Raw genomic sequence first — 16,642 nt, forward strand, 5'->3', positions numbered from 1 at the left:
TACCAATGTATCTAAAGGCAGAAGATGTAATTGGAGCTTTGCAAACTGCCCCCGTTGCACATCTGCTGTATATTTGCATGTCATCTTGCTGGCAAGTGGCTACATTATCCATAGCAATGTGAATGAAAAACCAATGTGAGCTTGTTCTGTACAAGCTCATTTTAACTGAAACACATCATTATTGATGCCAAAACATGCATCCTGACAACATACACAGGAAAAAACAAGCTCCGCTCTTTGCTAAGAACTAGCTCCATGTCACTTTCAGTATGATAAGAACAAGTCAATACGGTTTGCCTTTTCCAGCTTTTAAATGTGTGCACTTTTCTAAAGCACAGTATCAATATTGACTGTTGGGAAATGTCCTGTGGCCTGGACCAGGAGCTCACAACAGGCTGGCTCTCCAACAGCCCTCGCTTGGTATCTCCTCCCACTGTGCCTGCAGCAGCAGTTCGACCTCTCTGTCTGACTGCTGCGTATACTTTGGTGTTTTGGCAGTAAAAATTCTGAACAATATTTCATAAAGACAGGGTGTTTGCTGTCCTGCTGTAAAGCCCTTAAGATTTAAGGTAGGTTTTCTGTAAAGAGCAAAAAAGCCACATTCAAAAAATACATTGCTATTTCACAGAAAAAAGGTCTAAATAAAAACCCAATTAGATTTCTGCTTGATTGTATATTAAAAATGACCTGGTTGGCATGTTTGCCCTGTTTTGGAAATGTATGCAATGTTACAAAAAAATAGACTGTTGATGAGTCTGTCTAATCATAACACTTCTTGTATATGCATCAAAGTATTACCAATTACTCCAAAATTTAGGTTGTGTCATGCATACATAAAATATAAAGCTATGTTGAACAGAAAATACATCACAAACATAAAGCAGATCATTTATCTTTACTACGGTGTGTGTTCATCTAACATCAGGTGAACAAAAACACAACAAACTCCACACACTCATTAGAAATCAGCTGTCTGAAATAAGTCCACCCTTGCTGCTTTCATAAAAGGAAAATTTGCAGCAGCTATAGGTGCTTCAAATCCCACATTTGATTAATTGTTAATCAATAAGCAAAAACTGATATTTTTTTGACATCGCCTTCAGCAAACAAATGAAGGTTAGCACAATGTCAAGAGGGACAGACATCAGCAATCACCTTTGATATGGTATTGTTGCTGTCAATAGTTTAGGGGTTACATTGCCTTTTCCAATTATTTTAATGTAATAAAATATTAAACAGAAGCGGAAAATCTCTGAAACCTGACACACAACAAACAAATAACATAACAGAGACTGTCCTTGATCACATAACACTGTGTTGGTCTGAAATGAACAAACTTTCATCATAACTTCTGTCTTGCTGTCAGATGAAAGATGTCAGTTGATGCAATTTGTTGCTTGCAGCAGATGTGATTCTGAAAGATCCGACAGAGAAATTGGTCCAACCGTAATTGCATAGCAACAGTTGTTATAGGTTACAGATGCTAATGCTTCTTTTATTGAAGTCAGAGTCTGACGAGATGAAAAGGAGAATTAAGAAAAGGAGACAGCTTTGGAAGTATTCATGTTTGTGACAATAAAAATACATTAGCACAATTTCCCCTCCTTTCAGGCAAAATCAAAGCAACACCTTTTGAGGAGAGAATGACATTATAATGTGATGTAAAGTTCAAAAGGGTTGATTTTACATTGTGCCTCCCTTCAAAGAACATCTTCTTTGGTCAGAAGACGTACAACCCACTGATTCAAGACTTTCTTACAATTCTCCATAATGGGAGATTTTGTCTAAGAAGGCAGATTGCAACACAGTGGGAACTTGTTTTAGGATAGCTGCCAGTCTTCCCAGTAGAGAACATCCTGGCAAATGTACTTAAAGGTGACATCATGCAGTGTGATACAAAACATTCAAGAGCTAAATCTCAATTAATAAAAGAATTAAACTGACTTTTTTACTTAAAGAAACATGACAGCACAAATTAGGTGTCTGAGTGAGCCAGCAGGCTTCTGGAACCATGTCATGTGGATAGAGGATGGATATTATGTGAAACTCATCAGCAGAGATACCTACTGCCAAATGTGAAGCACATTGTTGGAGCGGTGATTATCTGGGTTTGTTTCAGAGCCACCCTGAGTTGGGAGCAAGGTACCAGGCACTGTGCTCACAAAGTTAATCAGCAACTCCACCTTATGCCAAAATGTTCAGTTTTGGTGGAATTTTGCCTTTTGTATTGAAACTGTACAATGATCCCAACACTTAAAATTGAAAAAGTTTTTTATTGTGACTGCATGCAATTTGCTTGTATTTCAGTAGTTGCATCAAGTTGGTAATGTAACTAAATAGAAACGTACATAAAATATCTGGATTCAACGTCTTACTCTGGCCTTATTTGTTTTCCACACACAAACACACTTCAATTTTCCATTCAGCAGTGCACACTAATAAGATTCTTATTATGGAAACAATAAATGGCGTATAAATGTCTGCGTGCCCCAGTAAATTACCATGAACTGAACCCTATTAGCGGACTGTAAACTCTTGTAAACACAAACCTTGGGGGAGTTGGGCCCGTGGCTGAGGAGACTGTATGCTGGCACAAGGGGATGACACATTTAAAGCATGACTGAGTGCCTAATGCAACATTGCTTTATTGCATCTCACTAAAAAGCTTAAGTCACAATGACTCATGGGTATTGCTGAAAAATAGTAAAAAGGAGAAGTTATTCATTCCACACAGTCAGCACAGCTTTGCATGTCTATAGGAGGTCAGTTTAGGAGTTAAGACACCTTCGTCTTAACTCAAGAGTGACTTTAGGAGTTATCCACTTTGTCTGAATCCACTTTGTATGAATCTATTTTAATTCTTCATTGTTACTGACACTCAGAGTTTGTAGTTGACCTTCAATTTAGCACCAACCTTTACATCTTTGTCCTCCTGTTTTATGTGTGATACTGTGAGAAATTGCTTTTCCATGCCACTGCCAATCCAGTCATTATGGGCTTTCAGTGATAAGCAGCCTTCTTCAGTCACTGAGCCGAGCGTGCATTTGTCCGCTTGGGTAGCGTGATTGAAATATTTTCTGTGCCTCTGAGATTAATGAAGATTGGAGAGTCCTATATGGGCAGGACAATTAGTATGCTGTCAGAATTAAACATGGTGTTAATAAATTAACCAACAGAGTCTCTTTTTTAACATACTTTTCTCATCAAGGGCGCCCATGCGATCATTTATTAGGTCTCAGCATTAAATACAAAAACATTGTTTGGTTTCTTATTTTCTTGTCAATAAGGGGATTATTAAATTCTCAGTTTAAAAATAAGCAAGTAGATTTCTAAGAGATATGCAGACACATCCCAGTGAATTAGGATAGCATCAACACATTAACTTATTTTTAGCAAATCAAAAGTTAAACTCATGGACTATATAGATTCATTACACAGAGTGGTACATTTTATATGCTTATTTCTGTTGATTTTATTACAACTTACAGGTGAGGAAGACAGAATTATTTCTTGTTGAAACTTGTATAATGCTGACAAGTAACAGAACCATATTTTAATGCAGAAGCAACATGTTTTCTAATAGAAAACACATTATTAGGGAGGTAATGAAACTCTACTGGAATCCACAAAATGTCATTGCTAAAGAAACTTGTTCTTTGCAGAGTGTTGCATGCAAATCCCTGCCTGAAAAGTTGAGTTGCAGGAAAATGTGTGGAGGAAAGGTTATAAACAGGGATTACTGCGGATTTGGAACAATTGTAAAACAAAGCTCACTCCAGAGTTTAAGACTACATCCCTCTGGGTAATTAATTCATGCAATATTAGAGTTCCACTTTTTAAATTCAATTATCATAAAATGGATGATATTCTAAATTACTTAGATGAAGTCATACCACATAGAAGAAGGGAATACATTTTTTCTGAATGCTATGAACTGAAGAGTACAAAAAACAGCATCAATATTCTAGAGTCTTAAAAGTAACTAAATCCAAAGTTATATGTGAATTTGAATAATATTCCCACCCAACTTAAATTTAGAGCTCATAACCTTAAAAGTTATCTGAAACCGTCATGGATCCTCTTAATTCTTCCGGGACCTTTCATCTCTCCTCAAGATGTGCTGTCGAGTCCAGAAAAAGAACCGAGGAAAAGTGAGGGATTTCTCAGCAGTGACAGGAACACCGACACCAACATCAAGGTGAGGAACAATTACACACACACACACATGCGCGTGCGTGTGCACACACACTAATAATAAAAAAAAATCTGCGAGTGTCAGTCTGAGGAAAAAGGTCAAAAAGGCGAGAAGTGAGAACATTTCTGGGGCCACAAAATGAAATATCAACTCTACCACATTGAAAACGCAGCTTCTGGGTCATATTAATGTAAATGTGAAAGGGATAATAAGCAGTGTTGTAAACAAGGCACACTAAGGCAATAATTAAAAAAATTACAGCAGTATTACAAAACAATTGGTACAAACAATAAGAGACCATACAGCAAGCTCCTTCAAAGTGAGGATCAAAAGTTTCTTAGTTGGTTTTTTGCATGTTTGACTAATAAAAATGTTATGTGGGTGTGCAGCTAAATCAGAGTCTGACATGCTACTGACAGAAAAGCCATCAGAAAATGACATTTTAATGGTTCCTTTCTTCTATAATTGCCCTTATTTCCACATGAATAGAGCATGTGGTGACTCAGACTCTGCATGTTTTTAAAAATATCATCCTCATGCTCTGCCTGCTGATGCACTGTGACATAGCTCTTAATGTGCTGCATTTCTGGAAGAAAGAAAGCTTATATATCATATTTTGTTTCAAGAGCCAGAACCTGGAGTGCAGTTTGTGTTGGTCACACCAGCAGGGCAGGTTGAAGGCCTGAAAACAGAATGGAGCTTTCAGCTATTCTGAAATCCCTTCCTAATGATGGGAATTGTTGTTTGTAGACTCTTACCTATCCTTATCTTTAAAATAACAAGATGACATTTTTTAAGCATGTATTTAGATGAGTTGGTCCTATAGGCTAATCCCAACAGAAAACGGCAGGGACCAAAGCAGATCTCTCTTATCTTAAAACAGTTCAAGCCTTTGGATCCTCAGAATATCATTAAGTTCAGCAGGAGTCCAGCAATGAACCTTTTGTTTAATTCAGGCGTTTTGAGGCAGGGAAACAACTGAAACATGTAAGACACCGGCCTCTGAGAACTGACTTTTGACACGGTTGCCTTTCCACATTTCCATTGGGCAGGTAATTTATAATATAAGCAGGAGGCAGTGTGCAGGAGGCACTGCCTTCTGCTTATGAGGAGCCGCACTGTCTCCTCATGAGGCCTGATTGAAACACGTGCTGAAAACATAACAGGTGAAGCCTTTCTGGTCAGGGTAATGTGATGTGTGTGATAGTTACAGTCTCATCAGTGCTTCATTCTCTGGGTCTTTGGTCAGAAAGAGCAAGCTTGTAATCAGTTTTATGGGGTCAAGATTCTCAGTGATGATGAGAGGAAGCAAAACTTGACAACCAAGAGGTGTGGATTGAACCAAGGATGCAATTCTGGCCAAATGATTGTTACTCTACTCAACAGTAGTTTTATGACTGCCATATTTATTATGGGTATTTAATGACATAATTGAACCATTCTTGGAGGATGGATTATACAATATAAAACTAGAGAAGTTATGATTAAAAAATTTGGGTATTAATTCCTTGTTGAGTTTCTTTAATTCACACATGATCAAAAATATACATTGCAGGCATATGGATATACTGTAAACATTGCAAAACCATTGTTGATGTGTGTTTGAATATTTTCCTGTTGGAACTGAAATGTTTTATGTTCAAATGAAACACAGACTGAGTTATTGGGTCACAATGAGGAATCAGCTGTCTGATTGATTTAGGCAGATCTGTGAAGACGTTGTTACAACCAAACTCAACCAAAGATGAAAGCATGAATGAGTTTCACTAGATTTGCTGCGACATTAGTCATTTAATCCTGAAAATGTTCTTAAGGTGATAGAAGGTCAACTCTATGCTTGCCATACTACTATTTGTAAAATTTGGACCTCATTGTGACCAGAAATCTTTCAAAATTGTAGCTCCCAACTCTTTCTTTTAATCAATAATGGGTTTTTTTTAATAATCATTCCACCATACAAAAACAACTCAAATGCATCAAGTCAATTGTTTCACCCCCAAGGTCTAGGGCTTCAGGGATGGTAACATAAAAATGCGTCCAGAGAAAATAAGTGGAACGTAAAATGATTACAAAAAAAGTTTTTGTTTTTTTTTTGTTTCACAAACCGAAACACAATACGACTTAACCCAATTAAAACAAAAAAAAGAGCTAACAAATTCAAGAATGGCTAAGTGCAAATTAAATTACAAAATGTACTGACAAAACAAGTCAGTAAAGTAAACTCAAAGCAACCCTAAAGAAAGAACAGAAAAGGGAGCACCAAACCTCCCAAACACGAGCTTCTAGCTTGTACAAAGTCAATCTAAAGCAGATTCAAACTACTTAACAGAAAAAGGAAGAACAAATAGTTCAAATTGCCCAAAGCAGTTGTAAACACCAAAGGTGGAGGAACAGCTTTATAAAACCTCCTCCTACAATCCACCCCACTGGAGGAATGATTTCAGGTCCCTTTTATAGGGAGCAGGTGAGGCTCATCAACATCTGATTGGCTCATCAACATCTGATTGGCTCATCAATATCTGATTGGCTCATCAATATCTCTGCTGGTCCAATGGGGTGGCTGCTCTCCTGCAGCCTCCAGGCAGCCAATCAGGAAGTTGTGCCCTCACAGCTGAACCTGCATACCAAACAAAAGGAGCCTGCACAGCCTCAAGAGGCCAGGGGCCATAACATCAATAATTGTGGAGTAGCTGAACTTCTGACCAGAATTGTATAATTTTTTGTAGGCATAACGTTCCTTGAAACCTGTTCAGAGTGATGTTCTGTTTTTTCTGGAGATTTTTCTCAGTAAAGTCCTCATTTTACTACTGTAACCTTGTCCCATTACCTCTGCATATAAATCCCTATAGCAGCAGCTATGGCTGGGGCAAAGGTGAGGTTATAAGGGTGAGCACATCATACAGGGATGAAAGTAGTGATGTAGAGGGATTAGATAAGGTGTGCTGAGACTGAAATTAGGACCAGACTGAACTCTTGGTTACCTCTAATTCCAAGGCTCATCTTCCTGTGAAAAACCATCAAAGCCTTTTTGCAAATAATGACCATAGAAAAAGTGGCATAAATCTATTTCAGAAAAAAAAACAAAAAACATAAATGGTCGTGAGATGTGTATGTTTCTACGTGCTGACATGGTGGTTTGGGATTCTCCTGGGACTGATAATGTGCCAAAATGACAAGTAAACATCATTAGTTCACATTCTGTTTCTGCCTCTAATTGAAGTGTATTATCAAAAGAACACTTGTTCTGTCAGCTCTTTTCATCTCAGGGTAAAACACAGTCATGATTAGACATCACAGGGCTGCATTACCTCGGCATGACACCCACATTAATACTCTGATCATTAGGTGCCTGCAGGATTTAATGATGCTCTGAGTTTGCTGTGGTCTGTCTCCTAATTTCAGGTTGTTTGCATCTTTGTACCAAGATAGTAACAAAACAAGAATGTATATGGAGTCTTTGACTTTACAATTGATGGTTGAGAAAACTTTGAAAATATGTGATATTGTATATGTTTATGGTATAAAAGTACAAAGTGGTACATATAACAATCTGGAAAGAAAGAGGTTTGATCAGAAGGTACAAAAACTGAACATTTTAACCTAATTGCAAAACACTATTATGTCTGACAGAAAAGTACCAATACATTACAATGAAAGCCATGGTGTTGTGCTATCTAAGGTGTGTGGTTTATTTTTAGAGGGTTTTTTAAAGAGGTTTACTTTATCAAATACAAAATCATAATATTGTTTTAGTAAATGCACAGTCATGATAGTAAAACATGGCAATGTCTGCATCATCCTGTGAGAAAACCTTTCCTCAGCAAGGACAGTTAGAGTTTGTCCATTTCTTCACCTACTTTGTGTTGGTCTATCATAAAAAAAATCAACAAGATGGCTTTTATCTTGTGAACATAATGTGGCAAATTGTAAATATAGCTCATGAAAATGTAATTACAATGTTATACTGAATAGTGCAATCTTATAATGTATTAGTTCCAGTTTTTATGTTTCATAATAGACCACTATGTTGTTTCAGTTTAAAGATCTGTGAATTGTTAACTGTATTTTCTTTTATTAAAGTAAAGGTCTAACATTTTAACACTGTAACTCTGTTGATCTTGTAAACTGAAATGTAAAATGTTTTCCAGATATCAATACAAAAGTTATTCACTACTAAAAACTTGTTCTGGTGTAACTTTTGTTATAACTTTTGTCATACCTTGTCATCAGCTCAAATATTTGAGCCGTTTTATTTATTCATTTAAAACGGAACTTTGAACAAATCATCTGGACAGTTTTGTGAGTTTATGATAAAAATATTAAACCAACTTGACATTTAAGTAATTTTCTCTATTCACAAGGAGTCTAGCAAGAGCAATAAGTCTTGTTTAATTTCTGCTTTTCTCCAGAGTAGTTAACTCAAGTTCAAGTAAAAACTTTCACATCAGCAAGAAAAATGTTAGGCATTTTCATATTTATAAAATTTAAATAACTTTGCATAATTTACACAGTCGGATAGCTCTCAACTTTTACTTCATATACCAATGTGGTTGTCTTCAAAACACAAATATCACTTGACATTGTTACATGTGTTACTGAGCAACATGGAAGAAGTGCCACATATGCAGCCATATTGTAATAAGCTCAAAACACCAAAAGATGGCGCTATGGTGCAACAAAACTGACAGGACTTTGTGAACCCCACCACAGAGACCTTAAAAGACCAAAACATCTCAAACAGCAAAATAAAATTAGTGGTATTTAAATGTTAGATTGGTTCTACCAAGAACTAAGCAGAATTTCATTTTGGGACTCACTTAAAGTTATTCTGTCTTTGCATGCTTATAATGTACATAATTGTGAAAAGCATGATGCTCTTTAAAGACTCCTTTACAACATTGGTGTTAGTAATCAATCTAATTGCAAAAGGTTGCAGAGTGCATGACCTGTGACCCCAGCAATGACAGGAGCAGCAGAAATGCTAAGATTAGGACACAGCATCTCCTCAGCCGCCATTTAGAATGAGAGGCAGCTGGTCAGAAACTTACCTTTGGTCAGCACTGATGTAAATATGTAGTTTTGAAAAAATATATATATCTCAAAATTAAGGTATGGAAAAAACAACATATCAACATATAGTAAACAATAGAGTTATATGAAGTAATTATTCAAAGTCATTCACATCATTTATTGCCAACTACATGTGAATTGAGGTTAATACAAAAGTTATTAACCTCAATCTGGTCATTTATCAATAGATAATTTCTTGGAGCAATAAAACTAAAGATTTACATTTCGGCAAATGCAATGAATGAGAATATCATAAAAAGCATCAAAAACTGTTTTATACTTATATCATGTTATTGCATGTTGCATGTAAACAGGACGCACAATCACTGGAATGCTGTTTACATGGAGCTGTATCCAAGGATAGAGATTTAAAATGAAATGGCAGAAAAGTCTGTTACAAAGAATCAATATGAATGACCAATGACCGCAGGCTTGAAATGATTGTTCCTGAACAAACATTGTTCCCGAATAATGATGCATCATAGACCATACTATTGAAATAGTACCGTTAAACTATCCCCTGATTATTGCTGCAATTACTCTTTTAACGGAGCTTCGTTTCTTTTTAACCCATATACATATTTACATTTTGCCAAAACGTCTATGTCAAAAAATAAATAAATAAATAAATAAATAAATAATAATTTAAAAAAAGTGAATAAATGGACATGAAAGGTTCTCTGACAAATGCTGTGGCAGCATGTGGTTAACTGTGACGCCATAGGGCTGGTCCACAGAGCAAAGCAGCGCCTTCCAGCTGCTCAGATGGGAGTGGGTGAGCTGGGATAGGCTGGGAGTTTGGTTGGGAAGTCGTAAGCGGATCCAGAAACGGCACAAGAAGGAAAGAAAGAAAGGAGGAGATCCAGGATCCAAAGACCTTCATGCACAAATCGACTGAATGTTGTACAGGAAATCTGACGCAGTAGTTTTGCGGAAAACGGGTTTTGTTACCGCCACAGGTGACGGATTGGAGCTGTGTGGATGACAAAGAGAGACTCGCGGTGAAACAGCTAACTTTTCCAACCGGGTGTGATCGCTCGTAGAAAACTTGGAGTTGGATTTCTGCGTTTTGTGGTAACGTTCAGTGGAAGAGGAGGACATCATGCCGCGGCGCACCGTGCAAGAAGTAATCGTGCAAGATGTCCAGAAGCGAAGGAGTCCCAACAAACACTATGTAAGCTCCTGTATTTGGAAGATCCCAGCGGCAACACGCCGAGATTATTCCGCTGCTCTGCCTCTTTTAAAGTCAGGAAAAGTAACAACAAAGAGTGTCAGATTACAGTTTACCAAGCCAGCCCAAAGAAACAATTAGACATTCCTGGCATTTGTTGCTGTTTTAAACATTAACTTGACTTGTACTGCTGTTAAGTATGATTTAATCATGAAAACCAAAAGTGGGGATGTAGGAAAACTTTTTAAAACACTCATATACCAACAACCACTGGAAGAGACAATAGCAACTGTATGTGAATTATATTCTTTGAAACCACCAAATAACTCACTGAGTATGACTGAGAAAAATATCTTATGGGTTTTGTTGTTATTGTGGTTCATGTAGTTTTTAGGACCTGCTGGTCTAATATAAGTGACTCCCAATATCAGGTATTGACTGCCTATTTGGACATTACTATTGTAAAACATTGACACTAGACGGATTAACTCACATTTCAATTTCAGCCATTAACAGTGCCTTGGAAAAGCATTCACACCCTTTGAACTTTTCAACATTTGGGACAATGTAAACATGTGGAAGAAGGTGCTCTGCTCATATGAAACAAGATCCACTTTTTTGTATTCCTGGAAAATTTGCTGTTGTTTGCTTTTCCTACATACAGAAAGCTTACACCAGGAACATACTATTATCATGTGAAATATGGTGGTGGAAGCATCATGCTTTGGGGACATTTGTCTTTTATATGGACCGAGGAAAAGACCTAAGTACAAAATAATTTAGTGCAGCCATTCTTCAGTTTGTAATCACAGTGGTATATTTTGGATCCACTTCAATATTCAATGATTTATAGGAATTCTCTGCTTTCTACTCATTGTCTACAAAAGAGAATCTGACTATATGACTCCAATAAATAATAACTCCCAGAGGAAAGCCAAATACTTCTTTCTTGTGTAATTAGGCATGAAATTCTGTCATTTTATGAGTCGCTTTGCCCACATACTGATCAGAACCTAAATAAATGAGAATGGAGGGTGACACATAATATAGCATTTTACTGAATAATGTTGTACATGAGATTCAAATAATTTTTTTCAAAACTTTCTTTTTTTTACCTGTTTTAAAATTTATAGACTTGATCCAGAAATGTTTAGATAAAATCTTACCTATGGGAACGACCCAGTCAAAATCCGAATCTCATAATGTGATTCTTCCAGAGAAGATTTGGCAAAAAGTAGATGTGGAAACTGGAAATGTATCTGTTTCAAACTGGGGGAAGGCTGTTATGCACTTTTCACATTTTAATTTTGTAATAATAAATAGAAAATGATCATTTTCTTCCCACTTCAGAATTATTAGCTGCTTTGTTTTAGTCTATCAGGTAAAATGCCTTTGAAAATATTGAAGTTTGAGATTTGAAAGTTGTAAAAATGTGGGAAAGCTAAAGGGATATGAAGAGTTTCAAATAGGGAAAGCCCCAAAGCAGCACATTAGGCAGTGGCATCTCAAGATTTGTCATGCATCAAGACGTTCAATTAACTGTGCAATTCATGCCCTCAGGCATGACAGACAAGGAAGTCACACGAGTGGTGCTAATGCCTTCACACTAATGTCACTGTGGACAAGTGTACTAATCATTACAATCTTTCCAGCATTTACAGCCCATTCATTATTATTATTATTATTATTTTTTTGCTTCTGCAATAGATTTATGCAAATAAATATTGTATTTATTTATTTTCTATTTATTGCCTAGCTTAGTGAGGATTAGCATTTTGTTACCATAGATTAGCTGTGTAATTTTGCAGATGAAGGGACAAAATCAAAAATATACAAACAATTCTTTCTCTCTTCCAACAAGCCTGATAGTTTGATAGACAGGAATGCCAAAAAAGACAAAGCCCCATTTCTAACTTTCCTGCTTTACTTAAACAAAGAAGCTTCTATTGGTTTTGTGGGAACAGCCCAACGTGGGCACATTTGCCTGCATATGTACAGTCACTGCAAACCGTATGAAACCACATGACCAGAAGCCCAATCAGAGCCACCATAGCAGGCATTGGTGTTAGTTCAGCGTCCCTGTATGCATCCTTCTGTGAATGTTCTGGTTTGTGTCCATGATATACCGTATGTGTGAAAACTTTGGGACAAACTGGCGGTAGACTGCTGTGAGTTGGTGGTGGAGGACGTGGCACACTTCTGGCCCCGTGTCTTCGCCATCTGTCTGCTTACTTTCCAGTTCAAACCATGTGGTCTTATTGCTTTTTCTGTTCCCTCTGACACTCTAAATCTCACAGAATGCTAACGTGTGCTCATGAGCTGATGTTCATGCTTCTGTTGAGTTCATAGAAGTTGATGTTTGGTGATTGCATGATAACCAGACTAAATTATGTAGCCTAAAAGCCTTAGCTCTCTTATTATAGTGGATAATTGCTTGGTCTCTCTTGCACAGACATAAACTCAGTGTGAAGCTCTGTATAATCAAATAGGTTTCCCTACATGTCTGTTTAGCAGTCGCTGACTGTTGCCCTGCAAGAGAGAGCAAGGCCATGGTGGGCCTGGGAGTCGGGCCAGCAGCAGTCAGCCAGACACAGTTAGCCACCAGGGAGTTTCCAATCACCCCCCTCCTCTCTGCTCTTTTTTTATTAGTTGACAGCATTCCCTAAACTGCATCTGCTTCCTCCAGACCCTGGTGATTAGCTTAGATGTGTTTGTAATATTTCCACATAATAAAGCTAACATTTTAGTTGTTCACATCATATAGTTATATCTATACTAATTCCTTAGTTTTTGTTTCAAAGATGTTAACCAGATAACTTTTGGTGTTAAAATAATGATTGTCTGTAAAGCTAATCTTCTGTGTCCAACAAGATAATGTTTCAGTGTTGGAGGAAGCGCCTCAAGCACCACAGGAAGTGAAATAATAGTATATTCTAATGGATAAAACTGATACTTGATGTTTGTCAGTCAGAGCCGCTTGTCTTTCCTGTTCAGCCGTATAGGAGCCACAACACGTCTGTCACTTCTATATTGTAAAACCATAAAGGTGGGGTTTGACTCAAAAAGTTATCTTGGTCCAATGTTTGAAGTAACCTGAAATGCTGGGATGTTTTAAGTTCACGATGCAGTAAAATAATTCTCCTCCCTCTTTTTCTTTGCAAGGTTTACATCATCAAAGTGTCCTGGAGTGATGGCAGTACAGAAACTATTTACAGGCGCTACAGCAAGTTCTTTGACCTCCAGGTGGGTGTTTAGTGTGTTAATATGTGCATGTGTTACTACACTGGCCTGTATGACTGGATTGAAAATCCTAAAATAAATGTTTGTTTAAAAAGTGTTAAACATGCAAATCCAAATAGACTGCTTTTATTTGAAAAAAAAAAAAAAAATTAATGCAAGTTTATATATCACTGTTCATACACCTGCCAATTAAAAAAGGAACATTAAAATAACAATAACCTCTTTGGAAAAAATGCATGAAAGGAAAATTGTGAAAATGGAATATTTTACATCTTGCACTGAGATCAGGTAAACGGTTCACTAGTCTGAGTCCCATCAAAAGCTGCAGCAAACAGTAATATTTTCAGCCCTATTAGGAACAATTTTGGCACATCTTATGTTTTCATGAAATTTTTTTGAAATGCTGACTACCCTAGTCTAGTTCTGGAATTGGAAAAAACTAAGTAAGAAGATCTCTAAAGACTTGTGGAGTAGCTCATACTGAACCACTAACTCAGAAACGTGTTTTTTAGTAGTTTAGTACCAAAAACAACATTTGAAGGCCCATTCTTTTACAAAGGATTTACAGCTGCTATGGTTCCATTTTTGTGTAGCTAATATATATTAGCACTCTCTTTGTTCCAGAAGTGTTGGCTCATGTTAAACAGGCAGACTTATACAGAATATTTTATCAATATATGGACTTCAGACTGAGGGCTACACAATATTGCCTTTGCAATATTATCTACAAATTAATAATATTGATAGGATAGATGTAGTTTTCTCTACATACCAAAAGGACATTCAGCTTTTTGGGTGGGGTGTCTCTGCCCACCTGTGACTCAGATGATGATGCCCAAGATGTTTCTCTCCAAAAGAATTTCTTTTTGGAGAGATTAGACAACTGCGTGGAGTAGAGGAACCTGTCTTGCATCCCATAACCCTGATCGCAGCTTTATAGGGACGTTTGGCCTTCTAGTCCAACATCAGTATCTGTTGTCCTGGATTAATGGTGAAATATTCATGGATGCTTGAGACCTTTTTTCCAGAAGAGCTGAAGCTGTTGCAAGTCTACTGTCATATGCATTAATAATGGAATCTCATTAAAGTCAACATATTTGTAATGGAAAATGACATTTGGCAACATTTGACCTTCTGTATCATAGAAGCAGCGTCTGCATTACTCCATCCACATAACACTGGTAATTAAACTGTGTGATGATTCTGAAAATGTCCTATTGAAGTTAACATAAGACACTGATGAATGGAACAACCGCACTGATGACCACAGAAATGTCTGAAGTCATTCAAACATCATACTATTGGCAGTGTGTCTCTTGCACAAGGAGGGAATCTCATTAGTGTCATAGTTTCCCTTCTTCTTTTGAAGGTTATGGATCTTTGGGTGCTGGCTGCATCAAAGCTTTGAGAGCACTGACTACTAGATACCCAGCAAAGAGCTTTTAATGAGTATACAGTCAATTTAGGCAAAGTGCTCGGTGAATTCTAACTGAATTCCATTCTTATAATTTTATTAAATAGTTAAAGCATGAGAAGTGAAATAAAGTCATGTAATGCATCATCAAAGTTTCCCCGAAGCTGCCAATGCAATGTTAAGCAAAAGACGGTATTTTATTACTAATAGCATTCATTTGAAACTGGAAATGTGCTATCACCTTTCTATGATGTAGTAATATTGTCCTTTTACGTTTAAACAAGCTAACAGTGATATTGACTTAGTGAACAGAAGCAGGATGAAAATAATGACTTATTATTTCTATTTCTCAGGGTGATGAACAGCACAAATAATCCTTTCACATTTGCGTCTCAAAGTATTAGACTCTCTGGATATGATAATCCTAACTAAAAACACCACATGGGTTAGAGTTGGTTCTGGTTTAAGGTGAAGTAGTGTAAAGTTATTGGTAATATTTTCCCTACCTGAAAGAGAAAGATGTCATGTCACTGTAAGCTTGTTAAACAAGCACCTACATTGAACTTACCCTTTAATTGGACAGGGTTTTTTTACAAGCAGAATTATTTCCAAAGAGTAAACTCTGTTTTGCTTGAAATGTGAGAAAGAGCATAGCTGCATTATTTCAGCCAGCAGACCATCAGTGCACAGCAACATGTGGGGTAGGGGTAACACTGAACAACCCTTTTCAAACAGGAGAAAACTCTGGTCAGTCCGGCACTGTCTTTAGCATAATCGCTGACATCTCATTAAACTGACTTTAAACAGTTTGCTACTTTTTAAAACTGTAAAATAACATCATAATGGTAACCAGCCCTGCTGAAATGAGATACTTTTTACTTTTAACTTTTACTTCCTGCTGTACTTTTCTCCTAATCCAAATATCTTTGAAGACCTTTCTCTCCAAAGGCTCAGTATTTGATTATGCAACTTTTACAAAATTGTAGAAAGTCTGGCAATACAAGTTGTTTCCAAATGACCTGTTATAATCTCATTGAAAAGTCCTACATCACCGTATTCCCGAATGAGGAAATATCAAGTTCACTTTAATGACAATCAGACCACTCTTGCTAGATAAAAATGCCAAGGTAGTTATCAACTAAAAACACATTCAAGCCTTTAGCAATCTGTTTGTGCCGAGGACTCGAGGACTGGAGTTGCAGACTGTATGCAACTGCCACTGTTCTCCAACACCAAACGAATGGTGAACAACCAGGCATGTCTGCAAATAATAAAACCTTTGGATTGAAGTTTGTTGGGATGCATTCAAAAGTTGAAGGACAGTGGAACTCAAGGACTGGATTTACAGACCTCTGTGATAGTTTAAGATATTATTTATTTGTTTTGGTTGGTAGTTGTTGAAGCTAATAAAAAGCAAAAATGTAATCTCATCAGGGAAGCTGCACTTGTTGACTCAGCCCTGATTTTTATTTACAAAATTACGTTTTAATAGCATAGTGCATTTACTTCTTCTTCATGTTTCCAGTTATGATTGATGTGTCGCTGCCACTGT

At 37.0% G+C, this 16,642-nt stretch overlaps 1 protein-coding gene across 4 annotated transcripts in view; it reads left to right on the forward strand.

Moving 5' to 3' along the window:
- Positions 1-10,006: 10,006 nt before the first annotated feature.
- The window catches only part of sh3pxd2b (SH3 and PX domains 2B), a 35,155-nt gene continuing 28,519 nt past the window's right edge, over positions 10,007-16,642 (forward strand). For 3 of the 4 annotated variants that reach the window (XM_044140917.1, XM_044140919.1, XM_044140918.1), the window contains exons 1-2: positions 10,007-10,439; positions 13,599-13,679. In XM_044140917.1, coding sequence (XP_043996852.1) covers positions 10,368-10,439; positions 13,599-13,679 — 153 coding nt within the window. In that variant the 5' untranslated portion in view covers positions 10,007-10,367. The remainder of the gene's footprint in view (positions 10,440-13,598; positions 13,680-16,642) is intronic. The other variant, XM_044140920.1, reaches the window with a different exon arrangement.

The sequence above is a fragment of the Gambusia affinis genome, linkage group LG15 (genome assembly GCF_019740435.1).
Source record: "Gambusia affinis linkage group LG15, SWU_Gaff_1.0, whole genome shotgun sequence".
NCBI lineage: Eukaryota > Metazoa > Chordata > Actinopteri > Cyprinodontiformes > Poeciliidae > Gambusia > Gambusia affinis.